A 23510-nucleotide genomic window follows, 5' to 3' on the forward strand; every position below is an offset into this window, starting at 1 on the left:
TCATAACAGTGGTTTAATGTTAAATTGCATATTTAAGTTGTGATTTGTTGACATGGTATTTCAGGTGTGACTTTGTATTCTTATAAATATCATCTTCTGTTAATAAATATTCTCCATTTGTATGTGACTATTGCTCCCTCTGTAGGGAGGCTTGTTAGTCAGCTTATTTGCCATTAATAGCAGCTGATCTTGAAAGTCTTATAGTGTACTTATAGTGAGCATTGCACTCTCCACCGACATTTATGTTGGTCTTCCACTGGGGCATCAGTGATGGGACACAAGGGTTCACTCATGTCTAACTCCATGTACCCAGGACCCTCATCAGATAAAATAAATAATGGTCCTTGAATTGTTGTGTTATGCAGCATATCTTATTCAAGTACAATATGAATTATTTGTTTTACGTAACATCTATTCTGTTATTTTGTACTCTGACTGGATCTCTCTTTGCAGGACTACCACTGGTGGTGGAGATCCTATATTGTGTCTGGAGGCTCTGCTGTGTACATCTTTGCATACTCTGTTTTCTATTTCATAACTAAGGTAAGTGTTAGACTCTTATCCAGAAGGGGGCGGTTGGGTAGCCCAGTGGTTAAACATTTGCTTGTCACATCTAGAAACTGAGTTTGATTCACCTCATAGGTGCAGTGTGTGAATCCAATTCTAGTGTAATCTGTCATGATATTGCTGAAATAGTGCTAAAAGGTGTGTAGAACAGTACCCACTCTTCATGACTGCCTGATTGTTTAGAACTCAATATTTTTTCTACTCGCTTCTTTGTACTATTCAGAATTTGATTGGATATTTGCTTTTACATTTCAGCTTGAGATCACAGAGTTCATCCCTACACTGTTGTACTTTGGCTACACTGGGATCATTGTGCTCACGTTCTGGGTGCTGACAGGCACAATTGGCTTCTATGCAGCGTACTGGTTCATCCGCAAGATATACGCTGCCATCAAGATAGATTAAGGGTTGTAATTTTAGGTGTGTTCCGACTTTGAATGAGGTTATGTGTGGTCACGAGTGAGAGACGTAATCTTTCAGTGTATTCAATAAGGAAAGAGGTGTTGACTCTCATACGTAAGGGGGTATTTTACTGTGGTGATGTTACTAAGGTATTTTTATTGGATACTGGAATGTACATGAAGATATTGTGTTCTTCAGAGCAAGATTATTCCCAATATGAAACTGTTGTGTAATTTCTGGAAAATAATCCTGATATCCTTGAAAAGCTGTCTTCAACTCACTCCCAGACCTCTATCTTTAAGGTATTTTGTGAGGTAATTTTGATGATAAATCAACAAAGTTCATTCTATCTATTTGAATGGTTGACTGATAATAGTTTTCATTTCTAGAGAAATATGTTAGTACAGGTAGCGAATATTTGGACCATTTTGTGAACAAATATCTTACAGTAATGAATCTTGAATCAGCTTGTGTAATTAATGTTTATATTGTATTATAAAACAGTCAGACATACTGTGTACATATCCGTGTATATATAAACGTTTCATTAGCAGATCAATATTTCATTGTGATTTACAAGAAAGTGCTTACATTTATATATTGTATTCCATTAACAGTTTGGGAGAAAAACTTAACATACAGAAACCATGATGAGGTTTGTTTATTGTAATTTTGTGAAAATGGTGTTGCATGGAAGCTTCAGCCCCATCATTCCAAGTATTTTATACTTATTCTCTGAATGAAATAGGAATTCATGGAGGTGAAGTTGTGTAGGATACAAGTTATCTGCATCATCGGCGAAAGCTAATGTCAGATCGTTCAGAAAACATGCAGACTGTTCTATTGTTTTCTAGTTGTACTCTCATGGAAAGAACTTAGTATCACTAAACAGCCAGTCAATCCTAAATGATTCGACAATGTCGTGAACAAATTGTTACTTGTAAGCCTGTAAAGCTTTGTGTAATGTTTTCAGAGAACCAATCATTCTGTATTTGCTTTTGGGTTTGTTTTCTGTTTTCTGGGTATATGTGAAACTGTTTCGCGCTCTGACTTTTAAGGATGCATTTACGAAGTCTCTGACCATGCTTTGCGAAGATGGTTCAGATGATGTTTTGAAGACAGTGACATCATTTATATTAATGGCTTTAGTCTCTTTTCATGTGTGTTGTGGGTGAAAATATTTAAAGACAAGTTATAATTCAATATTGATGTATTTATTTATCTCCTTGAGGTTCTTCCAGGATCTTTTCTTTTTTCTATATGGTACATGTTGATTCATCACATAAATTTCCCTTTGTTAGAATTATTCTCTAGCTGCTTCTTATGGTGTAAGCATTTCTTAAGAATATGCATAATTTTACAAGTTCGCTCCAAGTATGTAAGAAGACCACCTGTTGTCAGCTGCCATAGCAACGCATCACATTCTGCATAGCAAGTTGATTCAAACTCATGATGCATCACTATCATTATTTATGTTCATCTTGTTTACAAATGTTATGTGTACGTAGCTATGTTTGTTTGTTATGTTTCATAAACTTTTAAACCTTTTGTTTCATACTTCAGTTTGTTAGTGGATAGCGATTGTAACCTTGTTCCAAGCCAGTCAGAAGCTCACAGTCAACAAGCTTTGTGCTGGCGTTCAGAACTTGTCTTGCTTTAAATCACTTCGTTAAAACTGCTTCTCCAAGAAAGTTTTATTAGAATCAAATATTCATTGTAGTCCACAACAGATCATCCTCAATATCTCCAGCGTATACGTTCTGATAAGTCTCCATTGGACACATCTGTGGGTCAGCCCGATAATTTTATTACCTCCCTTTGCTGGCTCCGCATTCTCACAACATCCAATCGTTATAACTGAGCTTGCCAGTGTCAACAAAGGTAGCGGTTGCAACTGTGAAGGTTTGCTCGCAGTGCGACTCAGATTTTAGGAAAGTCATGCAAATTCATACAGGTCCGAAACTATAAAACAACATATCCTTCTACCTCTTCAGAGAACCTGGTATGGTTTCTGTTGCCAAGTATAATCGGTTAGATAATTTAAAAAAAGAAAGTGAGTTGTGATTGGTACACTCAACTTCCCAGCGTAGACACTTGATTGGTTAAAAAGACAGCCAAGGTAGGTAATAAATTTATCTGGCAGAGCAGTGGATGCGTCCTGGGTATAGTGGAGACTTATCGGAATGTATATCCTGGAGATATTGAGGAAGACAATAGATAGAAAATCATTTTGTGAAATTCTGAAAATATGCAGACAATTTTTTTTTCCTTTGAGTTTGCACGCAAGGTTATTATAAACTACCCAAAATAAGTTCTAGCACATAAATAATTGAAAAGCTGTTTGGTATGATTCCCACAACATAGATCTACTGGTGTTCTTGAAGTTCTGTTGAATAATGTACAATGGAATAAATCTAAACTGGCACTCTTTGGGTCCAAATGCTGGTGTTGAGAATTTTCCTTTCCATCCGCTTGACTGTTCAAACCATCTTGACACAGTGCGCGACTGACAAATGGAGATACGATTTTTTTATGTAACATGTGTCACTCTCCAATTTACCTCATCTACATGGGCCTAATTTTTGTCCATATTCCTTTTATCAGGCAACATCATTGAGCTTAATGCTGATGGTACTCTATGGTGCTGTTATACACATTCAGCCTATCAACGAGCGAGCTGAGACTCTGGATGCTGGTTTAGAGAGCATTCAGTACTGTACAAACAGTCAAATGGGTGGCCTTTGTTCCACAATACGGAATAGACTGCCACTTGTTCAGAGGGAGTGTAAATGATCATAAAATAACTAGCTTGTCTCGGAACGAAATTATAGTGCTGACTTTTGAGAGCATACAAGGTTGGAGAGCTGTCAGTTTAGAGAGCTTCCACAGTACATGCAGATGACAGTAAAGGACATGTAAGTGCATGTTTCATTAATACTGTAAACTTAAATATAGAATTATGTTCAGATTTCATGATGGTTTGTGGGTGTGGAATTGTCCCTTTATGAGGTCATTGATTAAATCAAGTTTGCCCTCAGTCCATTAATGGTCCATTAATTTTAGCAACTGTCGCTTTCCTAGTGTATATTGGTGAATTCAGCTTGAAGACAAGGTATGATAGACATACAGTATTTAGATAGATCAGGGCCTCATTTCACAAAGCTCTCGTAAGGCTAAGGTCTCGTAACTTTTCTCGTAGCATCTGTACCTGACATACTGTAACATAGGAGGTGCAAAGGCTACGAGAAAAGTTACGAGACCTTAGGCTTACGAGAGTTTTGTGAAACGGGGCCCTGGTAGACAACAAGCACATCCATTCATTAAAGCATGACATGAGTTGAATTACATACTTACTATGATTATACTTTAGAAAAGTGTTTTGTAGTTATCTGTGGACAATGAAGATTAACATCCTTATAGGGTTGTCACAGTTACTGAATTAGGCAAGACAGACATGTTTTGGTTTTTTTTTTCAGTTCATAAGGATAAAGATTAAGTTCAGTTTCAAACCATGATAAATTGTTCAGCCAGTAAGCAGTGATGATGTACGTGAGTGTGTTGATGTGATAAACCATTATCTCAATGACAGCATTGCATGTGTTGTATATTTTGATTGTCAAGTGATTTGACTAATTTAAGGGATATTCATTTTACGACACAGAAATCTGACTTCTGAAATGTAATGTGTTTGTAAATAGAAATAACCAATCATCATTGTTTGTGATATTGTTGCCTGTGAAGTAAGCATTACTGCCTTTTCCGGTAAGCAGTTTTGGAAAGATGAAGGCATTGACATTTCATAAGACAGTACTTAAATTCATAAATCTGTTAAAGCTTTAATTTGCTGTTTGAAGACTGTTGCAAACCTCACACAAATATTAAAACTGTATTTGTGAGATGTTGATTAGTTCAGTAATCTACCGAAAATGATGCCTGTGCAGATCTGCACCCTGTGAGCCTTGGCAGCCATGTTGGAGGATGTCGTAGCACCCCTATATGTTCAGTTCTGTGTTGAAGTTTAGTAGAAGTTTACATTTCATTCTCTGTAAGTATGTATGTATGCGTGGCAGGAGCATGTTTATACAGTCCACCTGTCTGTGGAAACTAACACTGTATATATTTGAAGGTTTCACTTTGAGGATGTATTATCTTTGCAACTGTTTCCTTGGTTTAGGGAACATGATTGGCAACTTGAGGGAAATAAACTTGTATTTTCTAAAAGAAATCTCTGTTGTGTGCTAAATTTGTTGTAGTATTTCAGGGTCCTGTTTCACAATGCTCTTGTAAGCCTATGATCTCGTAACTTTTCTCATAGCATTCATATCTCCTTTCCTGTAACATAGGATGTAGGAATGCTATGAGAAAAGTTACAAGGTCATAGGCCTACGAGAGCTTTGTGAAATGGGACTCAGGTCTGTAAATTGTCCTGTCAGAACCAGTGGATGATATCATGAGTATCAAAAACAAAGGGGATAAGCCAAGACTATCACATTAATTTGACTTTAGTGATTTTTTTCTTGAACTAGGCATCAGTAAGGGGGTCCCTGTAGACATCTTTGCGAGTACCAAAATTAATTCTGGGACTGAAAATACATGAGTTCGTTCCCTTAAGAGATTTGTTCCATTTAGGAATACGACCAGGAACAGTGTGAAAAAAACATTATGCTGGACATGAGGTCCCTGGCTTCTAAAAATAATCAGAACCACTGAATTATAAGTTTGCAGTGGTCCTGGAAGTCCACACGTTAACCACTGACATTTTACTCTTCTCAACATCAACCTCGACCTCAGACAAGTCTGCTCTACTCTGGTGAGTGAGTTTAGTTTTACGCCACACTCAGCAATATTCCAGCTATATGGCAGCGATCTGTAAATAAACGAGTCTGGACCAGACAATCCAGTGACCAACAACATGAGCATCGATCTGCGCAAGTGGGAACCGATGACATATGTCAACCAAGTCAACGAGCCTGACCACCCGATCCTGTTAGTTGCCTCTTACATCAAGCACAGTCACCTTTTATGGCAAGCATGGGTTGCTGAAGGCCTATTCTACCCCGGGACCTTCACATGTCTGCTCTACTCTGGAATTCAAACTAGATTATCATACAACTCAACAGTGTTTATTCATACTTACACATGATCCATTACAACAGGGACACTAGTTTGAGCCCTTCTCATCAATTTTAGTTTACCAAAACAATTTTTATACATATGACCCTGGAATATATTGGAAATGTGCCAACAAAGCACAGGGATGTGGGTTACAAATCTACAATCAAGAGTTAATCCATTCTCTTCCCACAGAAGTTACTCCTGTCATATATTCCTACGTAACCTCTGTTCTAAGACGGCCTTTTCATGGTGCGAGTGTTCAAGACTCGTGATTGGAGGTATTCAGATTTAGTTGTGCAATTAGTGACATAGTTTCAAGAGTGATCATTCGCAAGATCTCGGTAATTTCTGAATGCATCGGGAAAACTTGCCACTACCAGTTTTTGTTTCTACATACACATCCTGGCGATTGATCCCTGCACTCTCTATTGCCAGTTTCTGATTTTCAGTTAACATACTGAATCTTTCCGTCACATGTTAATGAACCAACTCCATGGGGGCCGCCATATTGGAGCAAAGTCTACTAAATGTATGTTCTGATAGGATAGTAACAAGGGAGATAGTTCCTGTTGTGATTTTTTGCCGCAAGGGGAATTCTCGATGACCGGGAAATATGGCCGTATTAGAACAGAGGTCACGTAGGAAGATATGATAGGAGTAACCTCTGTGGGAAGAGAATGATCTGGCATTAATCTGGAGTTCAAACTCATGCGAATTCATCAAAGGGACAATACTCTGCAAGTGAGTTGCAGCTTCAAACAGGGCATAAGAACTGTTACAAGTAGTCGAAGAATGTCTGGTGCTCCCCTAACTTGCATTTGTGTCATGTACAGTGATATGGGGCCAGTATAAAACTGAAGAAAAATACCTGTACATCGGAACATATACCTATATATACTGTTATAGACATAATATTACTGGCAATAACTGAGGTTTGTACATTGTAAACATTCATAACATGTCCAGGTCAACACAATTCATTCAGAGTGAGTGAGTGAGTTTAGTTTTACGCTGCACTCAGCAATATTCCAGCTATATTATGGGCAGCAGTCTGTTAATAATCGAGTCTGGGCGAGACAATCCAGTGACCAACAACATGAGCATCGATCTGCTCAAGTGGGAACCGATGACATATGTCAACCAAGTCAGCGAGTCTGACCACCCGATCCCGTTAGTCACCTCTTACGACAAACACAGTCACCTTTTATGGCAAGGATGGGTTGCTGAAGGCCTATTCTACCTCGGGACGTTCACGGGTCTAATTCATTCAGAGATATTTACCAAATCTTTAATTTGACTGCCTTGTAAATAAATAAATAAATAAAAAGGAATCTTACAATAACAAAATTTCACATGATCTGTCTGTCTGAAATAAAAAATACTGTAAGATATATTTGGGGTCCTTAAGCTGTCTTCACATACAATGCAAAAGAGCGACTAAACTTTCTTCATTTTCAGACTGAAACCAAGAAAGTCTCAACTTGCTAAAACCAAAAGTTTTTTAAATTTGCTTGGGAGATTCAGATATTGTTGTTTCAAGGTCTCTAAAAAAGACTTCACTGAGGTCATAACATGAGTGTTTCTGTCTATGCATGCCTATGCTGGTAATGGCATTTGTGTAAGCCCTGACTCAATGAAAGTCCAGGTAAATCTGTACCAGACAAATGCTAGTTGTAACATGACTGCTCTCTGTTTTCAGTCCAAGATGTTACATCATCTCTGCTTAATGCCACAGGTCTGTCTTGTAACCATGGTAGCAGGATCATCAGAGAAGTGACTTGGTCATGTATGGGCCTTCCAGCTCGTAGCCAATCTTTCGGTAATAGTTCCTCGTACCTACACCTGTGGAGAGCATATGACAATATTTAGTTTCTTTAATATGATTACTCCAGTTGTCATCACTAAACAAGGTTCTTCAGAGAGTAAAAATCAACCTAAATTTGTGGAACGACAGAATGAGCGAGTGAGTGAGTATGGTTCTACACTGTTTTTATCGATATTTATATCATATCAGGAAACTGTGGAATTAGGGTCCACATGATGTAACCATATGGGCGATCAAGCCCAAGTCTTCAACACACAAGCTAATACAAACATAGGCCTACTCCACCACTCCTGCCATAAACAAAATCTGTAGTGTATCTCACACTCTGCAGGATTATTTTCATCCTGGCCTTCTTATATTCTACGTCGCGCTCTTAAAGGTCACATGCAACCAAAAAATCAAAAATCAAACATAATTAAAACACAATTATCACTTACTCATGACATATGATATACACTGCTGCTTGTAAAAAAACAAATAAACAAAATTATAAGCGTACAATCGCGATTCAAAAATGCAATATTCTGTACTTGGGCTTACCTATTCATTGTGCATGCATCGTGAGCGCAGCATAGCGCAGCTGTTGAAACCACTTTTCCCCCAGCACTGCGCCCCAGCACTGTCCCCCAGCACAGGGGGAAATTTAGTGAAGCGTTTGAACTCTGATTTCGCGGGATTTTTTTCATCACGTTTTCATATATAACTTCATAGGTTGAATTGGCATTTTCGATGATTTGTTTCAGTAAGTGCATACCGAAAGGTATCAGTGAGTGAGTGAGTTTAGTTTACGCCGCACTCAGCAACATTCCAGCTATGTGGCACCGGTCTGTAAATGATTGAGTCTGGACCAGAGAATCTAGTGATCAACAACATGACCATCAATCTGCGCAATTAGGAACCCATGACGTGTGTCAACCAAGTCAGTGAGCCTGACCACCAAATCCCGTTAGTCGCCTCTTACAACAAGCATGGTTGCCTTTTATGGCAAGCATGGGTTGCTGAAGGCCTATTCTACCCTGGGACCTTCACAGGTCCCAAAAGGTATCAGAATCTGCAAAGTTGTGTTTTACGTTGCATGTGACCTTGAAGTTGCTATGATTTACTTTGTAATTTTCGTCATCACTGATACTATACAGTTTGTTTTCTCTTTTTGTAACTTTCCTGGAATACTGCCAAGTATATTTGTGTAGGATAAAGCACAACTCCAAGGTTATGGTTGGGAAAGTAAGACTTGAGACCGGTAGTGCTTGAGATCTACTTCACTCCACCTGATGGTCACGGGCTTACTTTCCCAACCCGAACCGAGGAGGAGCGCTTTATCCTAAATAAAGACTGGCACTGATGGATAATTAGATGATCATGTAATGAAGCTAGGTAACAGTAAGTGAAGTGCTAGAAAAATCAGTTTAATGACAGTAGGCCAAACTATAAATAGATAATTTAACCCTGGCATCTTTGTTGGCACTGGGGCGATGAGGTAGAGTGACCATTAATAACCTGGGTTAGCAGTTTCATTCCTGCTAGAAAAACATTTGCACTTTGAACTTGATCTTTGTCGATATTTTTCAGTTGATTTCAAACTCTTACAGATCATCTGAATTTGAATGTTGATGTTGAAATAGAGTTAGGGGAAAGAAAAAGTACAAAAAGTAAAACTGGGAAATAAGTCTTTTCTTACAAATAGTAAGACCTGGGAGCAAACTGAAAATGTGGTTAATCCAGGAAAAGAAGCTATGTCTAAAATATTTTGAGACCCACCATTCAGGTTTATATGTAAACAGACAAACATAGCCTGTACCTGTTTTATCCATAACATAAGCAGACTGGTGTAAGAACTGTCATGTTTACACACCTGAGATAACAGCAATCTTGTGTGAGCCATGTTCATCTCGAGCGATCCTCTCTGCTTCTTCCATCAACAGCATGCCAAACCCCTATAGCAGTAGAGTTGGCATCATCATCATCATCATCATCATCATCATCATCATCATCATCATCATCACAGGAAGTACACACATTACTGGCCTGACCACTGAAATCAATCAACTCATCTCTCTCAAGAAACAGAGAGCTGCTGACCTATTCTTATCTTGGACCCGAGAGGATGTTCACAGGAAGTACACGTGTTACTGACCTGGTGCTGGAACTTGGTTGGGTCCCGGGCATTGACCGGCACCACACTGCCATAAACATGAAGCTCTCGCACAATAGAACAGCCACCCTTCAGTTCTGCACGGAATGTTTCCTCAGAACACTTGCGCAGCCGAAGTAAGCCAATCAGAATATCCTGTTCCGGGTCCTCATATGACAGGAATGTCTCCCAGCCTCCATTAGCAACATAGTCTCTGCGTATCAGCTCCGCCTGAAAACCAGGATTTGACATGTTATAGGGGATCTTGGAAGTATCAGGAGATTTGATTCATATCATTCAAATTTAAACTCAGATTTTGCGTATAGACGACCAATGTCTGTATTTCACAAAACAACTGCAATGTCTGGAGTTTGGGCATAAGATAAGTTTAGTCTGAGTTGTGGCTTCTGAAGTCTGCAGATCCTGATGACAATTTTGTTTATTTCAAGCACTGCCTTCCATTGCCTTCCTTTCACTCACCTCATATGGCTTCACTTTGTGGTGTATTTCTTGAATGCCAACTTCCCGAGTACGCACATCCCGACACTGGGTACCAAGGTCCTTCATCCGTGCCAGCGCCAACTCTCGGAGATTGCCATGTTCCACACCGGACGTGACTAGCGGCATGGGGATGTCCCTGTGTGCGTGAGGATAGTGTTATTACTCAATCCAATGTTGATTTCTACAAAATTTCACATTGTGATCCAACAGCCCTAGGTTGTCTGTGATCAAGTGCTACAGCCTCCATCTGCTCTACCTTTCATAAAACAAATGGGTTTGCTCATTGCCGTGCACCACGTAATTCTTGTAAATACGTTCTCTGCACTGGTCCAACCTATCTTTGTTTGCCAGTGCCCTTAACATATATTCAAATGTCCAAAGTTCAAGCGTATTCCCTATTTTCTCCATGATTATTACACACATACAGAAGCCTCCATACCTCTGCACTCTGTACACTCTTGTCCACGGTGGCACCAGGGCGAGGATCCTGGCAATCAGGTCAATGAGTACACTTGGGGGATAACTCTTGTATCGACCTGTCTTCCACAATTCATACAGACCTGTAAAAAAATGCAGATCATACAGTTCATATATCACATATTGATACTGGTTTTACATCCTGCTACACTACTTCTGGGCCTAGATTTTCGAAGCTGTCTTCACGCTACGATAGTCTCAAGTTAATGTTAATCTATGGCGCCTACGACTATCTTAGCGCTAAGACACCTTTGAAAATTTAAGACAAGGGCCGAGACTTTACAAGTTCTCTTAGAGCTAAGATGGTTGTTAATGGTTAAGGTTAATGTATCGCACTTACACAAATTACGCCCCGAGCCACAAAATAATATCATCTTATACCACTTCACTTACTGGACAGCCATCTCAACTATTAAGCTCCCTATGCATCAAAACACTATCTGGCCACTTGCATTATAACAGTGTTTGTAGTTATACCAAAATGTTGCTCATATCAATAATAAAGAAGCTGCATATCCATAGAATTCTCCCCACTGCAAGTCGTAAACATATTCATTTGCTGTTAACAAACATTATTTCAAATAGCTTTTGTAGAATTTCAGCTATCCGCAAAGTAACATCCTTGCAATGCCATGTTTGTATAGCAAGAGACAAAATATATTTTGGTTACTATCTCACCTGTGCCTCGGATAACAAGGGTGGGGTATATCTTCAAACCATCAGGGCGAAAAGCTGGATTTTCAAAGAATTCCTGAAACAGCATAAAATCCAGAACAAAAATCATCATTATCACTGATGCGACTATTTTTATAACTTTCTTTTTATTATTTTTTTTTCAGCAGCATTTAGAAGCAGTAAGAAAGAGTTCTTTGGCTGGAGTGAGTGAGTTTAGTTTTAGGCCACTTTTAGCCATATTCCAACAAGATCATTAGAGAACACCAGAAATGGGCATAACATATTGTTCCCATGTGGTCTCAGGTCTCGGGTCTCAGGTCTCGGGTCTCGGGTCTTCAGCATGATGAGCAAAGTCTTAAACAACTAAGCTTTCCATTGCCCAGTCTGGCTAGGATCTTTCACTGTTCTTAACACTGCGCTCATGACTGACTTCTTTCAGAGATAAACCCTATATTACTCTATTAACTCACAATGAACTGCTCTATATCTCTCTCCCATCCCACATTGGGTAGATCCGGCATCATGTGAACAACCACTTTAAACCCAGCATCCTTCGACATCTGGAACGACTCACACACTGCCCGCACTGTGTGACCCCTGGACATAAAAAAATTATACGTTTTATGTACAGTGAGATCCCAGATATCCGGATACTTTCGCTTTTCGAAAATCATCCTGATAACTAAATATCCAGATATCCGGATTTCTGTCATCCAAGCTTTAATGTTGACAGCAAGCATACACTCTTGGTCAAAATCAGTTCAAAACCAGTATGGTCATTCTGATTTGCCAATTACAATTCACTCAGCGGCCTACTTTTCACCTTCAATACTCTGCTGATCGGTCATTAATCTGGATTAGCAGACCTTGTCTCATGTCAAAACATGTGGGAGACTTGCGCTTCCCTTCACACGATCAGCAGTAGATCAAAGGTTCATGCGGATAAGCGAGTCAATTTTGCGTTTATTTCATGAGTTTGTTTGTAAAATATACCGTCCAGAAACAGAAACCAAATATTCATTATAGGCAGTCACTTTTATAGCATTAGTTTTACGCTGCACTCAGCAATATTCCAGCTATATGGCGGCGGTCTGTAAACAAATCGTGTCTGGACCAGACAATCCAGTGATCAACAACATGACCATCAATCTGCGCAATTGGGAACCGATGAGCCAACCAAGTCAGTGAGCCTGACCACCCGATCCCGTTAGTCGCCTCTTACGACAAGCATAGTCGCCTTTCATGGCAAGCATGGGTTGCTGAAGGCCTATTCTCCCCCGGGACCTTCACAGGTCTGTATCTCAAGAACTATTCTCAGTTCTATTTCTTAGATTGTAATTACAACTAGGACCACTGAACAACATTTGCAGTTGATAATGACTCAAAAATTCAATTAAAGACAAAGTATATCACTCTACTATAAATAGACATATTGTTATCTTTCAACAAACACAAAACTGATTTTCACAATCTGTCAAGCATACATTCAAATGTAATCACATATACAGTGGAAGCTGTCTAAACAGGCACTCACTGGGACTGAAGAAATAATCCGGTTTAAACAAAGTGATGGAATGTAGAGCTGATGGTAAATGAACAAGCCATGGATGGTCTGTATGACGATGTTGACAACTTGCCGGATTGGACAGATGCCGTTTTTGACAGCTTCCACTGTATGTGTGTTAAGTGGTACACTCAGCATCATTATTGAGAGATCATGCATGTAATAATATGCAAAAGTAATGAAAACTGTCACAATTTCTTCTGTAAGGGTGCAATTCAGTTTCATCTGAAATGTGCCATTTTATACTTTGACAGTTGCTTGTTACAGAAGGCACAAGCATTGGCTAAACCACTCTTTGCCTTCAGGAAAGAGTTTAGATAGCTTTTTCTCTTTTAAGTCTTGTCATTTTCAAAGTTTTAATTGTCATTGTCCATCTTTCCAAGCAGTCCCTCACCTGTTGGTATCCCTGGCAACATCTTCATATACACTCTGAACACCAATCTCCAGTCTGGTGCACCCATACTTTAACATATCACTGTAACACAGCATACACATCATGACCAACCTTTCCTGTGGGTACCATAGTCAGTATATTTAGCCAGGGTCAGCCTACAGACGGTCTTAGGAAAATCCATAGTCTTTAAAAGATGTGGAGGGGGAAAGTATTTTGAAAACAGGAGGATGTTTCCCTGCTGTGACCATTTATTCAATTAAAGAGGACAATTGAAAAATGTAGTTTTCTTTTTATAAGAAGCAGAAGGGCGTACTGCCCTGCTCCACAACTGATTACGGACATACAGTTATGGCAGGTAGGATCACCTCAATGACTTAGGTCCAAAACCATTAGGCTAAATACAAAAAGTGAATGTTTCTCAGGCATCGGTGCATCACTTTTATCTGTGCGCGTAACAATTTTTTACTGCCATTTGAAAAAATAATTTTGACTTGGTCACATCCCAATCATTCAGTGGTCCACTATAAGAATGAGTGTCTGCAAGGATGTGTGTTACTGAATCTACAACTCATTAACATGTGCTAAACTTCCCAAGCTGTACTTCTGAGAAAAACAAATGTGTTCCTCTCGCGGGACTTATTTTGCTGATCAAAAATTAACAAAAAGTCCTACTGTCCTATCCATGCAACTAGCTCAAGCACATGGGTTTTGAGGTAATGTGAAAAAAACCCACATATATTTGATCATGTGCTCAAGCCTCGTGACTTTCTGATCTGATGACAAGTCTCACCTTAAATGCTTCTTAAGGCAATAATCAGGTCTTGTTTCAATAGTGATACCAATACATTTTGTCTTGCTCTTCTCTGAGTATCTATAAAACAGAAGAAACTTAATTCGAAACATTTTCACAGTGGAGAACACTCAAGTCAAAGTGATGCATCATTCCTTTCATTATATTGTGAAAGGGAGGTAACTCTAACAAGTTGTGGAAACTTTGAAACCATACAAAGTTGCTCTTACATCATTACACAATGGATGTTTGAAACCATTACTCATAGGAAGGAAGAGGGCTATAGAGTCAAATGCAAACAAATATTTGTCCTACAAATACTTTCTGGACTAGTTGAGCAGGACAACAAATTCTTCTTTTAACTTACTTGACAGCTTCATCCACCGAACTACTTGTGTGGCCTGATAACGCATCATGGAGATTTCGGATAAAGTAGTCCCGGTATTCATCGGAGAGACACATGAAAGTCCCGCCCATCACGATAAACTCCACCTTGTCTACACTGTGTCCAAGCTGCTTCAACTATGTATAGAACAATCTGTTAGCCAACATCGTCCGTTGTACAGAAAATTGTTGGATTAACAAGGATGTCGGATTAAATAACTGAGACTGAGTTAATGTTTATTCAATTTGTTACCAACAAAAGTGTTGGATAAAGCAATTGTCCGATTAACGGGACTTGACTGTATTGTATTTTTCAGTTTCAAAATACAATGAATACACAACTCATGACTTCCCCATCCTTTCGAGGTACCAATTCACAGCTGGGTGGACTTGGACACATTGTCACATGGCTATGTTGTGTGAAGCCCACTTCTTGTCTCCCCTGCCATGATATTGCTGGAATAGTGCTAAAATCAGTGTAAGACTGAACTCACTCACTAGTAATCCACAGCCAATTTTCCAGTACTAACACTTGCTACAACAACTACCTGAGCAACTGCTACTTCTCTACAATCCCAACACCTACATTATCAGACTGTGAGTGACTGAGTACATCTAGGTTTACGCTGCACTCAGCAATATTCCAGCTAGATGGCAGCAGTCAGGTAATAATCGCATCTGGACAAAACAATCATGTGATTAACAGCATGAGCATCGATCTTGGAATACTATGACATGTGGCGCCTAAGAGCTCGCCTCTTTGATAAGACAAAAATTGAAAATTTGAACTATAAATTGAACACTTATAACACTTGTGCTATCTCACTGAACCATCCAAGAATGGGAGCGGTAGGGAATGTTCAGTCAGGGGACTCAGGGAGAGCAGAAATTTTTATTTAAAGCTTGTTTCCACTTCATGGTCAACATTTGAGAGAGAGAGTACAATACATGAGATAGGAGAAGTTTAAAAATTAAATTCACACTGCAACTGTCACTATACATTTTAGCTCACCTGTTCCACTCGATGACGTGTCTGTAGATAAGGGTTATATCTTGCTCGTATTGCTCTCATGGACGTTGGCTGAAACAACAAAGTGAATTTGATCATCTAACCAGCTATGGGCACACAGCAATATGTAATGCTGCTGCAGTTTTCAAGTCAAACAAATTCCAGTCACATCATTGCAGTTGTAAAATGTAATTTTCTGAATAAAATCAGTATTTTATACTTATTTTGACTCCTGACTCATTATGCTTACCTCCTCCCCATATGCGAAGATGGTGGAACACTTGAAATCCCTTGAATCCAGCTGAAGCATCTGTACAATACACTCACCCACTGAAAGCCTCCCTTTCCCGCCAATACGGTCACATGATCAACCATGCTTGTCACTCTCTCCGAATATTCTCATATGCCCAACACGAGAATTATTGTGAATTCAGTGTGCCTGAGAGGGCCAGTTGCCAGGTCTTGACACCATGAGTCAGGATAAGTATAAAATATCAATCTTATTCAGAAAATTACATATACTTCCTTATCCTCAGACTTATAATAATTACAGAATCTCATTGAAATGGCGGTGGGTCAGGCCAAGCTGGATTCTGTTGAATGCAACGTAAGTACATCCAGTACTCCCCACTTGGGAACCATAGTCTTGTTCTTCCAACATTCATCTGTGAGATGGTTGATCACATCCAGTCAAACTTGTCTTCTCATGAAGCATTCGTTGACTGGAACATAATGACATATAGATCAGCTAGCATCCTGCTAGTGTCTAATGCAACTGTATGTCAAGATTTCTATCTAGACCAGACCCTTTTTCACTATCTTCCTTAAGAGTACAGGGTCAAAATCACTCATGCTTGCCTGTTCTAGACATGTGCATGGACTCTCAACCATTTTACTCCACAGAGCATCTTTCAATCTACAAGTCATGTGATAAAAAGTGAGATTTTAGATATACATTGTACTAGTGTCTTCCTCCAACTAGCTATCTATAGCAACTCTTCCTCCATGATGTCTTCATCATAGAGTTGTCACCTTTCTTCATGTACACATATACACTTTAGAAGTACAGGGTCATCATTACTCATGATAAAAAGGGAGTTAACTCAGTGTCTTTGTGGAATCATTACTTGTTTTGCTACAACAATTGGCCCAAACTGGTGTACACCTGAAATTTCCTCCATGGCTATGTCTCATGCCGAAGGTGTTTGAGTACAGTTGCCGAGTAAATTTTAGAGTAAATCTACGATCATTGAAGGACAGGATGAGTTGATGCTGATACTTCGTCAGAGTACAGAGGGCAGTACATAAGTTGTCCAGTACCATACATTTTGGCATAATTAGAGGTCAAGATGTCAAAGTCATCATTGGTCATCTTGTAGGTGAAGGCATCGTTTAAATCCTTCAGTGGTGAAGCGAGGTCTAGGGCAGTCATGATCCAGGATGTAATCTCTAAGGCCGAGATGACTTCTTTTTCCTCTGATGTAGGCCAGCGACATGTATCCCTGTCCGATGAGTCATGCCTATTCTTCCGCAAATTTATTCACGAGTGGTCCAAAGGGTTTGTTGAACATCATCCATGTGTCAGAATGATCTTCATCCACACTGCGTTGAGATGATAGAGCTGATGGTTATGATCTTTGTGAACGAAGGCGTTTACATGCTGCATCCTCTTCATCTGACAGAACTATAGTAGCTGCCAAACCGTCACACGGCGCGACTGTAGTAGATGATGACTGACGATTTCTTTCCTCTTCAAACTGACGCCCCATAATGTTTAGTGGTGAACTGTTGTATGAAGAGGCAAGAAGCAACTGTAGATGCGCAGAAGATGCATCCAACGTGTTGAGTGTAGATGCCATGGATGTCTGAGTTGATATCAGACTCTCTGAAGATTGCAGCATTGTTTCCAATGCAGTTGATGAAAGTCTGGCAGACACTGAATGTTGAGCTATCTTGCTGATTTCTGTACCTCAGAGAGTAGGAGCGGAGGCTTGTCATAGGAAACTCGTTCATCAAGTGGGACAATGTCATTGCTCAAGGACTGCATAGAAGTGCTGGTCCATTGTCTCCACAACGATCTATTCATTGAAGTCTTAGTCTTGGAGGATGTAGATGACTTCAGTTTCTTCGTTGAGATGACATAGATTCTGACGACAACCTCTTCTGTCACTTGGACGTAGACCTGCACATGGAGTCCTCATCTGACGATGATTGCGAATGCCTATGACATCTCTGACGATCAAAGGATGCATTCAGTGAATCCTTGTGACTGTATTGGGATACTTGAGTGTGTGCACTCACTGAGTCGATGCAGGTTGCGAGGAGATGATACAGCCAATGGCAATGATTTCCGTGAACCGGAGCATGCATACAATGCCCACTCTTCATCCAACGGACCTATTGCAGCCGATGAACCATCACATAGGGCAACTGTAGTTGTAGCTGCTGACTGGCATTTCCATTCCTCTTCAAAACAGTAATCCATCAGATTCATCACCTGAGTGGTGAACTGTTACATGAAGCCTCAGGAATAAAATCTCAGGCTGATAGGGGCCTATTCTAACCTGGCTCTTCACAGGGAGATAAGCACATATTGATATGGATATTGATATTGATCTCACCTCATATCCTGTGTATGACTGTGTGGAGTATTCAAAGTCTGAGTCTGGTCCACCTGGACAATATCTGAAAAGCAACATCACACACTGTCAGGCCTCCAGATAATTTTTCAACATCAGGAGGTTGTACTCCTTACTTTTTCAATATGCAAAAACATAAGAGTATACTTAAAGCTCTAAATGGAATGTAATGGCTATCAGTGTTTCATATATTCACCACAACATTGCTACTGTTGTGTAAACAGGTCAATAAACAACAAAACAATACTTTTACAAATAAATATCCCCGGTACATCTGTAAACGATTCAAGACCCTAAACCATTGTTGTGGTTCATATCTGCTATGTTTTCTAAATTTTGATTTGTTGCATTGCGCATATTTTACATCTGTACATACACTAACATCTCCCTTCTCTGGAGCCCTGCACTGTCCTTTATACAGCATATAAACTACCTGCTCTAGTACATGCTCCCATTATAACAAAAATACTAAGTGTGCCTCAAAAAATTCAGACAAAGAAATATCTTAAAGTGTTATTCCAGCATTCAGAAAACAATTTGGGCAAAATAAACACACAAATCTTTCACTATTTTCAGGTATAAACAAAAACATGCATTAGGGGTCCCAATCATACAATGTCAGATGCTCTTAGGCTTTTAAGTTTTTATTGAAAGTCTCAAGTTCATGCTGTCTGCTTATAGTTTGAATGTGGTTCTCAAAAACTGAAAGATAACAAGTTAGGTAGTTGGGCCGAAGTAAATGTTTTGCACTTTGTGACTTACACACAGATGTTCCCTGTCATGGCGATATGAGGACAGCGGTGAGGTTTACACATCACAGCAACCACAGCAATCTACAACAGCAACATTTGTATCCATCACACAAGCAACAGCGTTGCAACAGATGTGTTATCATGATACATGAAAAATCTTCATGCAAAGTTTGAGATGCCAATATGAAAGCATGACACTTGTGCTTCACCAGGATCACATGAAACACAGTTACATAACATAAACTTCATAGACGTTTATTAGATGGTTTATGAACAGTGTTTACGAAGATGTGCTACTTACACCACTCGCCGTCCTGACTGGCTTTGCCTTCAGTTTAGGTAACAAAACCTGCAATAACAGGGACATGATTGATCCAAAAAGATAAATTTATGAATTAAAACTTTTTGCACTGCAGTCTAGAATCTTGTGTATGAGTGGTTTGTTGTGTGCATGTCTGATGTGAGTGCATGTCTGTCAGAACCTGTGTCTGTAAGGATCTGTGTCTGTAAGGATCTGTGTCTGCATCTGTCAGTCTGGGTCTGTATCTGGGCCTTTCAAGGTCTGTGTCTGCAATGGACTGTATGTTAGGGTCTGTGTTTGGATCTGTGTCTGTCAGGATCTGTATCTGTGTCTGTCTGGGTCTGTATCTTGGACTGTCAGGGTCTATGTGTGCCGGTCATGGTCTGTGTCTGTTACTAGTACTAGGGTCTGTGTCTGTCTGGATCTATGTCATGGTCTGTGTTCCTGTGTCTGCATCTGTGAGGGTCTGTGTCTGTTGTGTCTGTCAGAGTCTGTGTCTGTTAAGGTCTGTGTCTGTCAGGGTCAGTGTGTCTTGTAAGATCTGAGTCTGTTACTCGTGTTAGGGTTGTGTTTTGTTGTGTCTGTTTGGGTCTGAGTCTGTCTGCATCTGTGTCTGTCAGGGTCTGTGTCTGTTAAGGTCTGTGTTTGTCAGAGTCTGGGTCTGCCAGGATTTGTGTTTGTCAGGGTCTGTATCTGGGCCTGCCAGGGTCTGTGTGTCTTTTATGGTCTGTGACTGTTACTAGTGTTAGGGTCTGTGTTTGTCTGGATCAGGGTCAAGGTCTGGGTCTCTAGAGTCTTGGTCAGAGTCTGTCAGAGTCTGTCAGGGTCTGTGTCTGCATCTCTGTGTGTTCACTTTTTACTGAGCAGACTTCATGTCAGGTAAGGTTTTAGAGTTTCATCCCCTTAACACTAAGCACCATTCATCAAGGACAATGCTTGAACTGTTTCTGTCAGATGACTTCACCTGGGGACTAGGCCACAAAATTTCTGCTCTCCTGCCAAGAAACTCATTGAATATTACCCATAGAGATTTTGTAGGCATAAGTAAAAATCATCTCACACTCCTTATAGAGTTTTATAATAGTATCTCACTTCTACAACAAAAATGCTAAATTGTGAACAATGAAGGATCGCCTCCAAAACATATCTGCTAATTCATTTTTATCAAATAATAACTTACCTTTTTATGCTCATGTGGTACTGCAGCGATGATATCTACAAGACGTGGCTGACTTGATAACCCATACTTACTGGAGATCTGGGTCTTCACTCTGATGAAATATCAACACACAAACAGGTGAGTTTACTTTACACAACATTTTGCAATATTCCAGCAATATCACAGCAGGGGACACATGAAATTGGCGTCACACATTATCCAGCCTCACGTAAGAATAGCGAAGTTTAATTGGTTTGATTGACTCTGATAAAATATCATGTACACCCGTCACAATGTGCGAGCAGGGAGTACAAAAGTCGCATCATCCTGCAAAGTGAAGGGAGAAAAACAGGCATCGAAAAGCCTTTAGTAATGTGCGGTGCATAGAGGTCAATCGATCAGCTGGCGTCAACATGGCAGCTGGGAAAGTTTGCCACAACAACTTAGAATGAAACTGAAGCAATAAACAAGTCAATTCGATGTGTATTGTTTTCTTTTGATTTAGCAAAAACATTTGGCTAGATAAATGTGTTATCACATCATGTCTCGGGAAATACAGGGTTTTATCTCTCCCTATTAAGGTCTTATTCCGCAACCCAGGTCTTTGGTATAACAAGTGAATATTTTAACCACAATAACCCACCACCCAACAGAGCTTGAGGAAAGCTTTGAACATCATAGAGGAAGTCATACATAAAACTTGGGTTAAAACAATCATCGGAGTGGGTGAATGAGTTTTGTTGAACCATGCTTTTACTAATATTCAAGCAATATCACTTCAGGGGACAACAGAAATGAGCTTCACACACTGCGTCCATGTGGGTCGGGAAGATAAGGGTTGTCTATTCTTATATAACTGTACATTATTTTTTCATTACGTCACATCATCTGCACAGTCACATACTTGTTGAGATTGATATCTTTGCCCTCCTGATGAGCTTTGATCAGCTGATTGATAATCTCTGTGACTGTCATCACCATCAGTTCCTCACGGGAAACATTCGGCACTGCAACCATGGCAACAGAAAAATGGTCATCATCATGATTATATTTCCTTAGTCAACTTTTGAGATGCTAAAACTAAATCAATGTCCAATCGATCATGGAACACAGATATCTCAGCCCAAAGGTACATGAAAATGTTTCACAAAACTTAATTTACTCAATTCTAAGGATAATGAGTAATGACAACATTATTTATGTGACGTTAGAAAGACTTTTGGATTGATGGTCTGAGCATCTAAGTTTTTCTTCACCCATACAAGTGTTTCTGTTGAGATTTTATATTTCCTAAAAAAAACCACAAAAAGCATTATACATATGTTGCCAGATGTATATCCCAATCAATTACATATATCTTACTTCATTCCTCTTTGCTTATTTACGAGTGCTTCTTCGCTCACTCTTACTCTGGTTGTAATACCAGTAGTGTCTCATGCTTTACCTGCTCTGTGACATAGGCATCTCCATATTTGCCACTTCATGTCACGCCTCAGCATTTATAATGGTAGCATTTATAATAATATTTAATACAGCTATAATAAAGGCATTGGGTTGCATGAGGTTACTAATTAAAGACCAGCACCAGCACGTAAGTAAGTGTGAGTGATGTCTACTTCCTTATTAATTTGTACATAATATTCAAAGTGCAATATTACATAAAACGCTATAACGGCCGTATTATAAATGCTAAAGTTCATGCAATCTTGATATTTGTGACTTCATGTCACGCTACGGTCAAGGTGAGTTGTTTCACCCCTCACACATACACCATCTCATACTGATGTCGTATTTTACACAATAAAGAGCTTTTAATCAACTACACGCCTCAATTCACTCTATCAGCGAACCAGAACCAGCGACACATATATCATTAGAACCACTGTTGGCAAACGCAGGTCATCATGATGAATGGAACAGATAACTATATTAATGACAATGCTTGAAAAGTTTCTTTCTAATATGAGGATAATTACAGCGCTGTCTAGATACAGTGTAAACAATCTGCTGATCATAAGGTTCTACATTGTTCACATGCTAAATAGTCCAGCATGGAGGTTGCCTTGAGCCTTACTAATGCACGTGAAAGCAGTGTGGTGGAATATCTTTAAAAAATACCAATTTGGAAAGATGACAACAATGACAACATACCCTCACTGGCCTGGGGCTTCAGTATCAGGCGCTGTCATATTAAATCTAAAATAGTTTGCCTTCGTAAGCACTGTCCAGTGTTCTGGCATCAACGGTCAAACCATATCTTTTGTCCTTTTGCACTATACATTGTTTCAAGCCAATTAACAATGAAATACTTGCCCTTCTTTCTGTTCTTTACCATGATGAGGTTGACGTTTCTACGTCTACACACAACCAGGTGATTATTACAGCTACCTTGCGTGCACACATGTGAAACGACCTTCACCTTAAATCATAACATAAAGCTAGACAGATTGGTTTCGAATATTTGCGATTTTTTGCGCAATAAGATGCAACTATTTAAATGATAATTTCAAAGATTCAAAACAACAGTTTCTGTTTATATTTATGACTGGCAGCATAAGCATAAATAACGATCGCAAATAATATTATCGGACACCTGTTTATTGATAACCAAGTACTTCCGGGTCAAAGGAGACTCTTTTACGTTCGTGACTTCGGACAAATGACTCAACAGCTGGCTAGGATTTGACAGGGGTGACATTTCCGATCGATATGGAACATTTCTAAACAGCACATCGCCACCATGTATTGTTTACAGTGGTTAATACCCGTCCTCCTCATCCCGAAGCCGCTGAACCCGGCTTTCATCTACAACCATGCAATGTTTA

At 39.6% G+C, this 23510-nt stretch overlaps 3 protein-coding genes across 3 annotated transcripts in view; 2 read left to right on the plus strand and 1 right to left on the minus strand.

The window, feature by feature from the left end:
• The window catches only part of LOC137290384 (transmembrane 9 superfamily member 4-like), a 30157-nt gene extending 24963 nt beyond the window's left edge, over positions 1 to 5194 (plus strand). Inside the window, exons 19-20 of the mRNA XM_067821284.1 lie at positions 454 to 543; positions 823 to 5194. Coding sequence (XP_067677385.1) covers positions 454 to 543; positions 823 to 972 — 240 coding nt within the window. The 3' untranslated portion in view covers positions 973 to 5194. The remainder of the gene's footprint in view (positions 1 to 453; positions 544 to 822) is intronic.
• Positions 1 to 23510, plus strand: part of LOC137290399 (U6 snRNA-associated Sm-like protein LSm4) — a 439957-nt gene that overhangs the window by 350000 nt on the left and 66447 nt on the right. The window lies entirely within an intron of this gene.
• Positions 6074 to 23129, minus strand: LOC137290312 (elongator complex protein 3-like). Its single transcript, XM_067821132.1, has 17 exons — positions 22999 to 23129; positions 21590 to 21692; positions 20707 to 20797; positions 19527 to 19574; positions 19236 to 19306; positions 18456 to 18519; positions 15838 to 15906; positions 14809 to 14963; positions 14442 to 14522; positions 13652 to 13732; positions 12164 to 12290; positions 11697 to 11769; positions 10981 to 11101; positions 10521 to 10677; positions 10044 to 10271; positions 9762 to 9843; positions 6074 to 7926 (listed from the first exon to the last, which is right to left on the minus strand). The coding sequence occupies exons 1-17, from the start codon at positions 23018 to 23020 to the stop codon at positions 7850 to 7852; spliced, it is 1650 nt and encodes a 549-aa protein (XP_067677233.1). The 5' UTR covers positions 23021 to 23129; the 3' UTR covers positions 6074 to 7849.

Source organism: Haliotis asinina, chromosome 7 (genome assembly GCF_037392515.1).
Source record: "Haliotis asinina isolate JCU_RB_2024 chromosome 7, JCU_Hal_asi_v2, whole genome shotgun sequence".
NCBI classification, from domain to species: Eukaryota; Metazoa; Mollusca; class Gastropoda; order Lepetellida; family Haliotidae; genus Haliotis; species Haliotis asinina.

Coding starts and splice junctions, on each gene's coding strand:
- LOC137290312 (XM_067821132.1), bottom strand. CDS start 23,020: ATGGTAAAGAACAGAAAGAAGG. Junction 15,907..18,455: donor AGTCATACACAGGATATGAG/GTGAGATCAATA, acceptor TTGTTGTTTCAG/CCAACGTCCATGAGAGCAAT. Junction 10,272..10,520: donor ACAAAGTGAAGCCATATGAG/GTGAGTGAAAGG, acceptor CCTGGTTTTCAG/GCGGAGCTGATACGCAGAGA.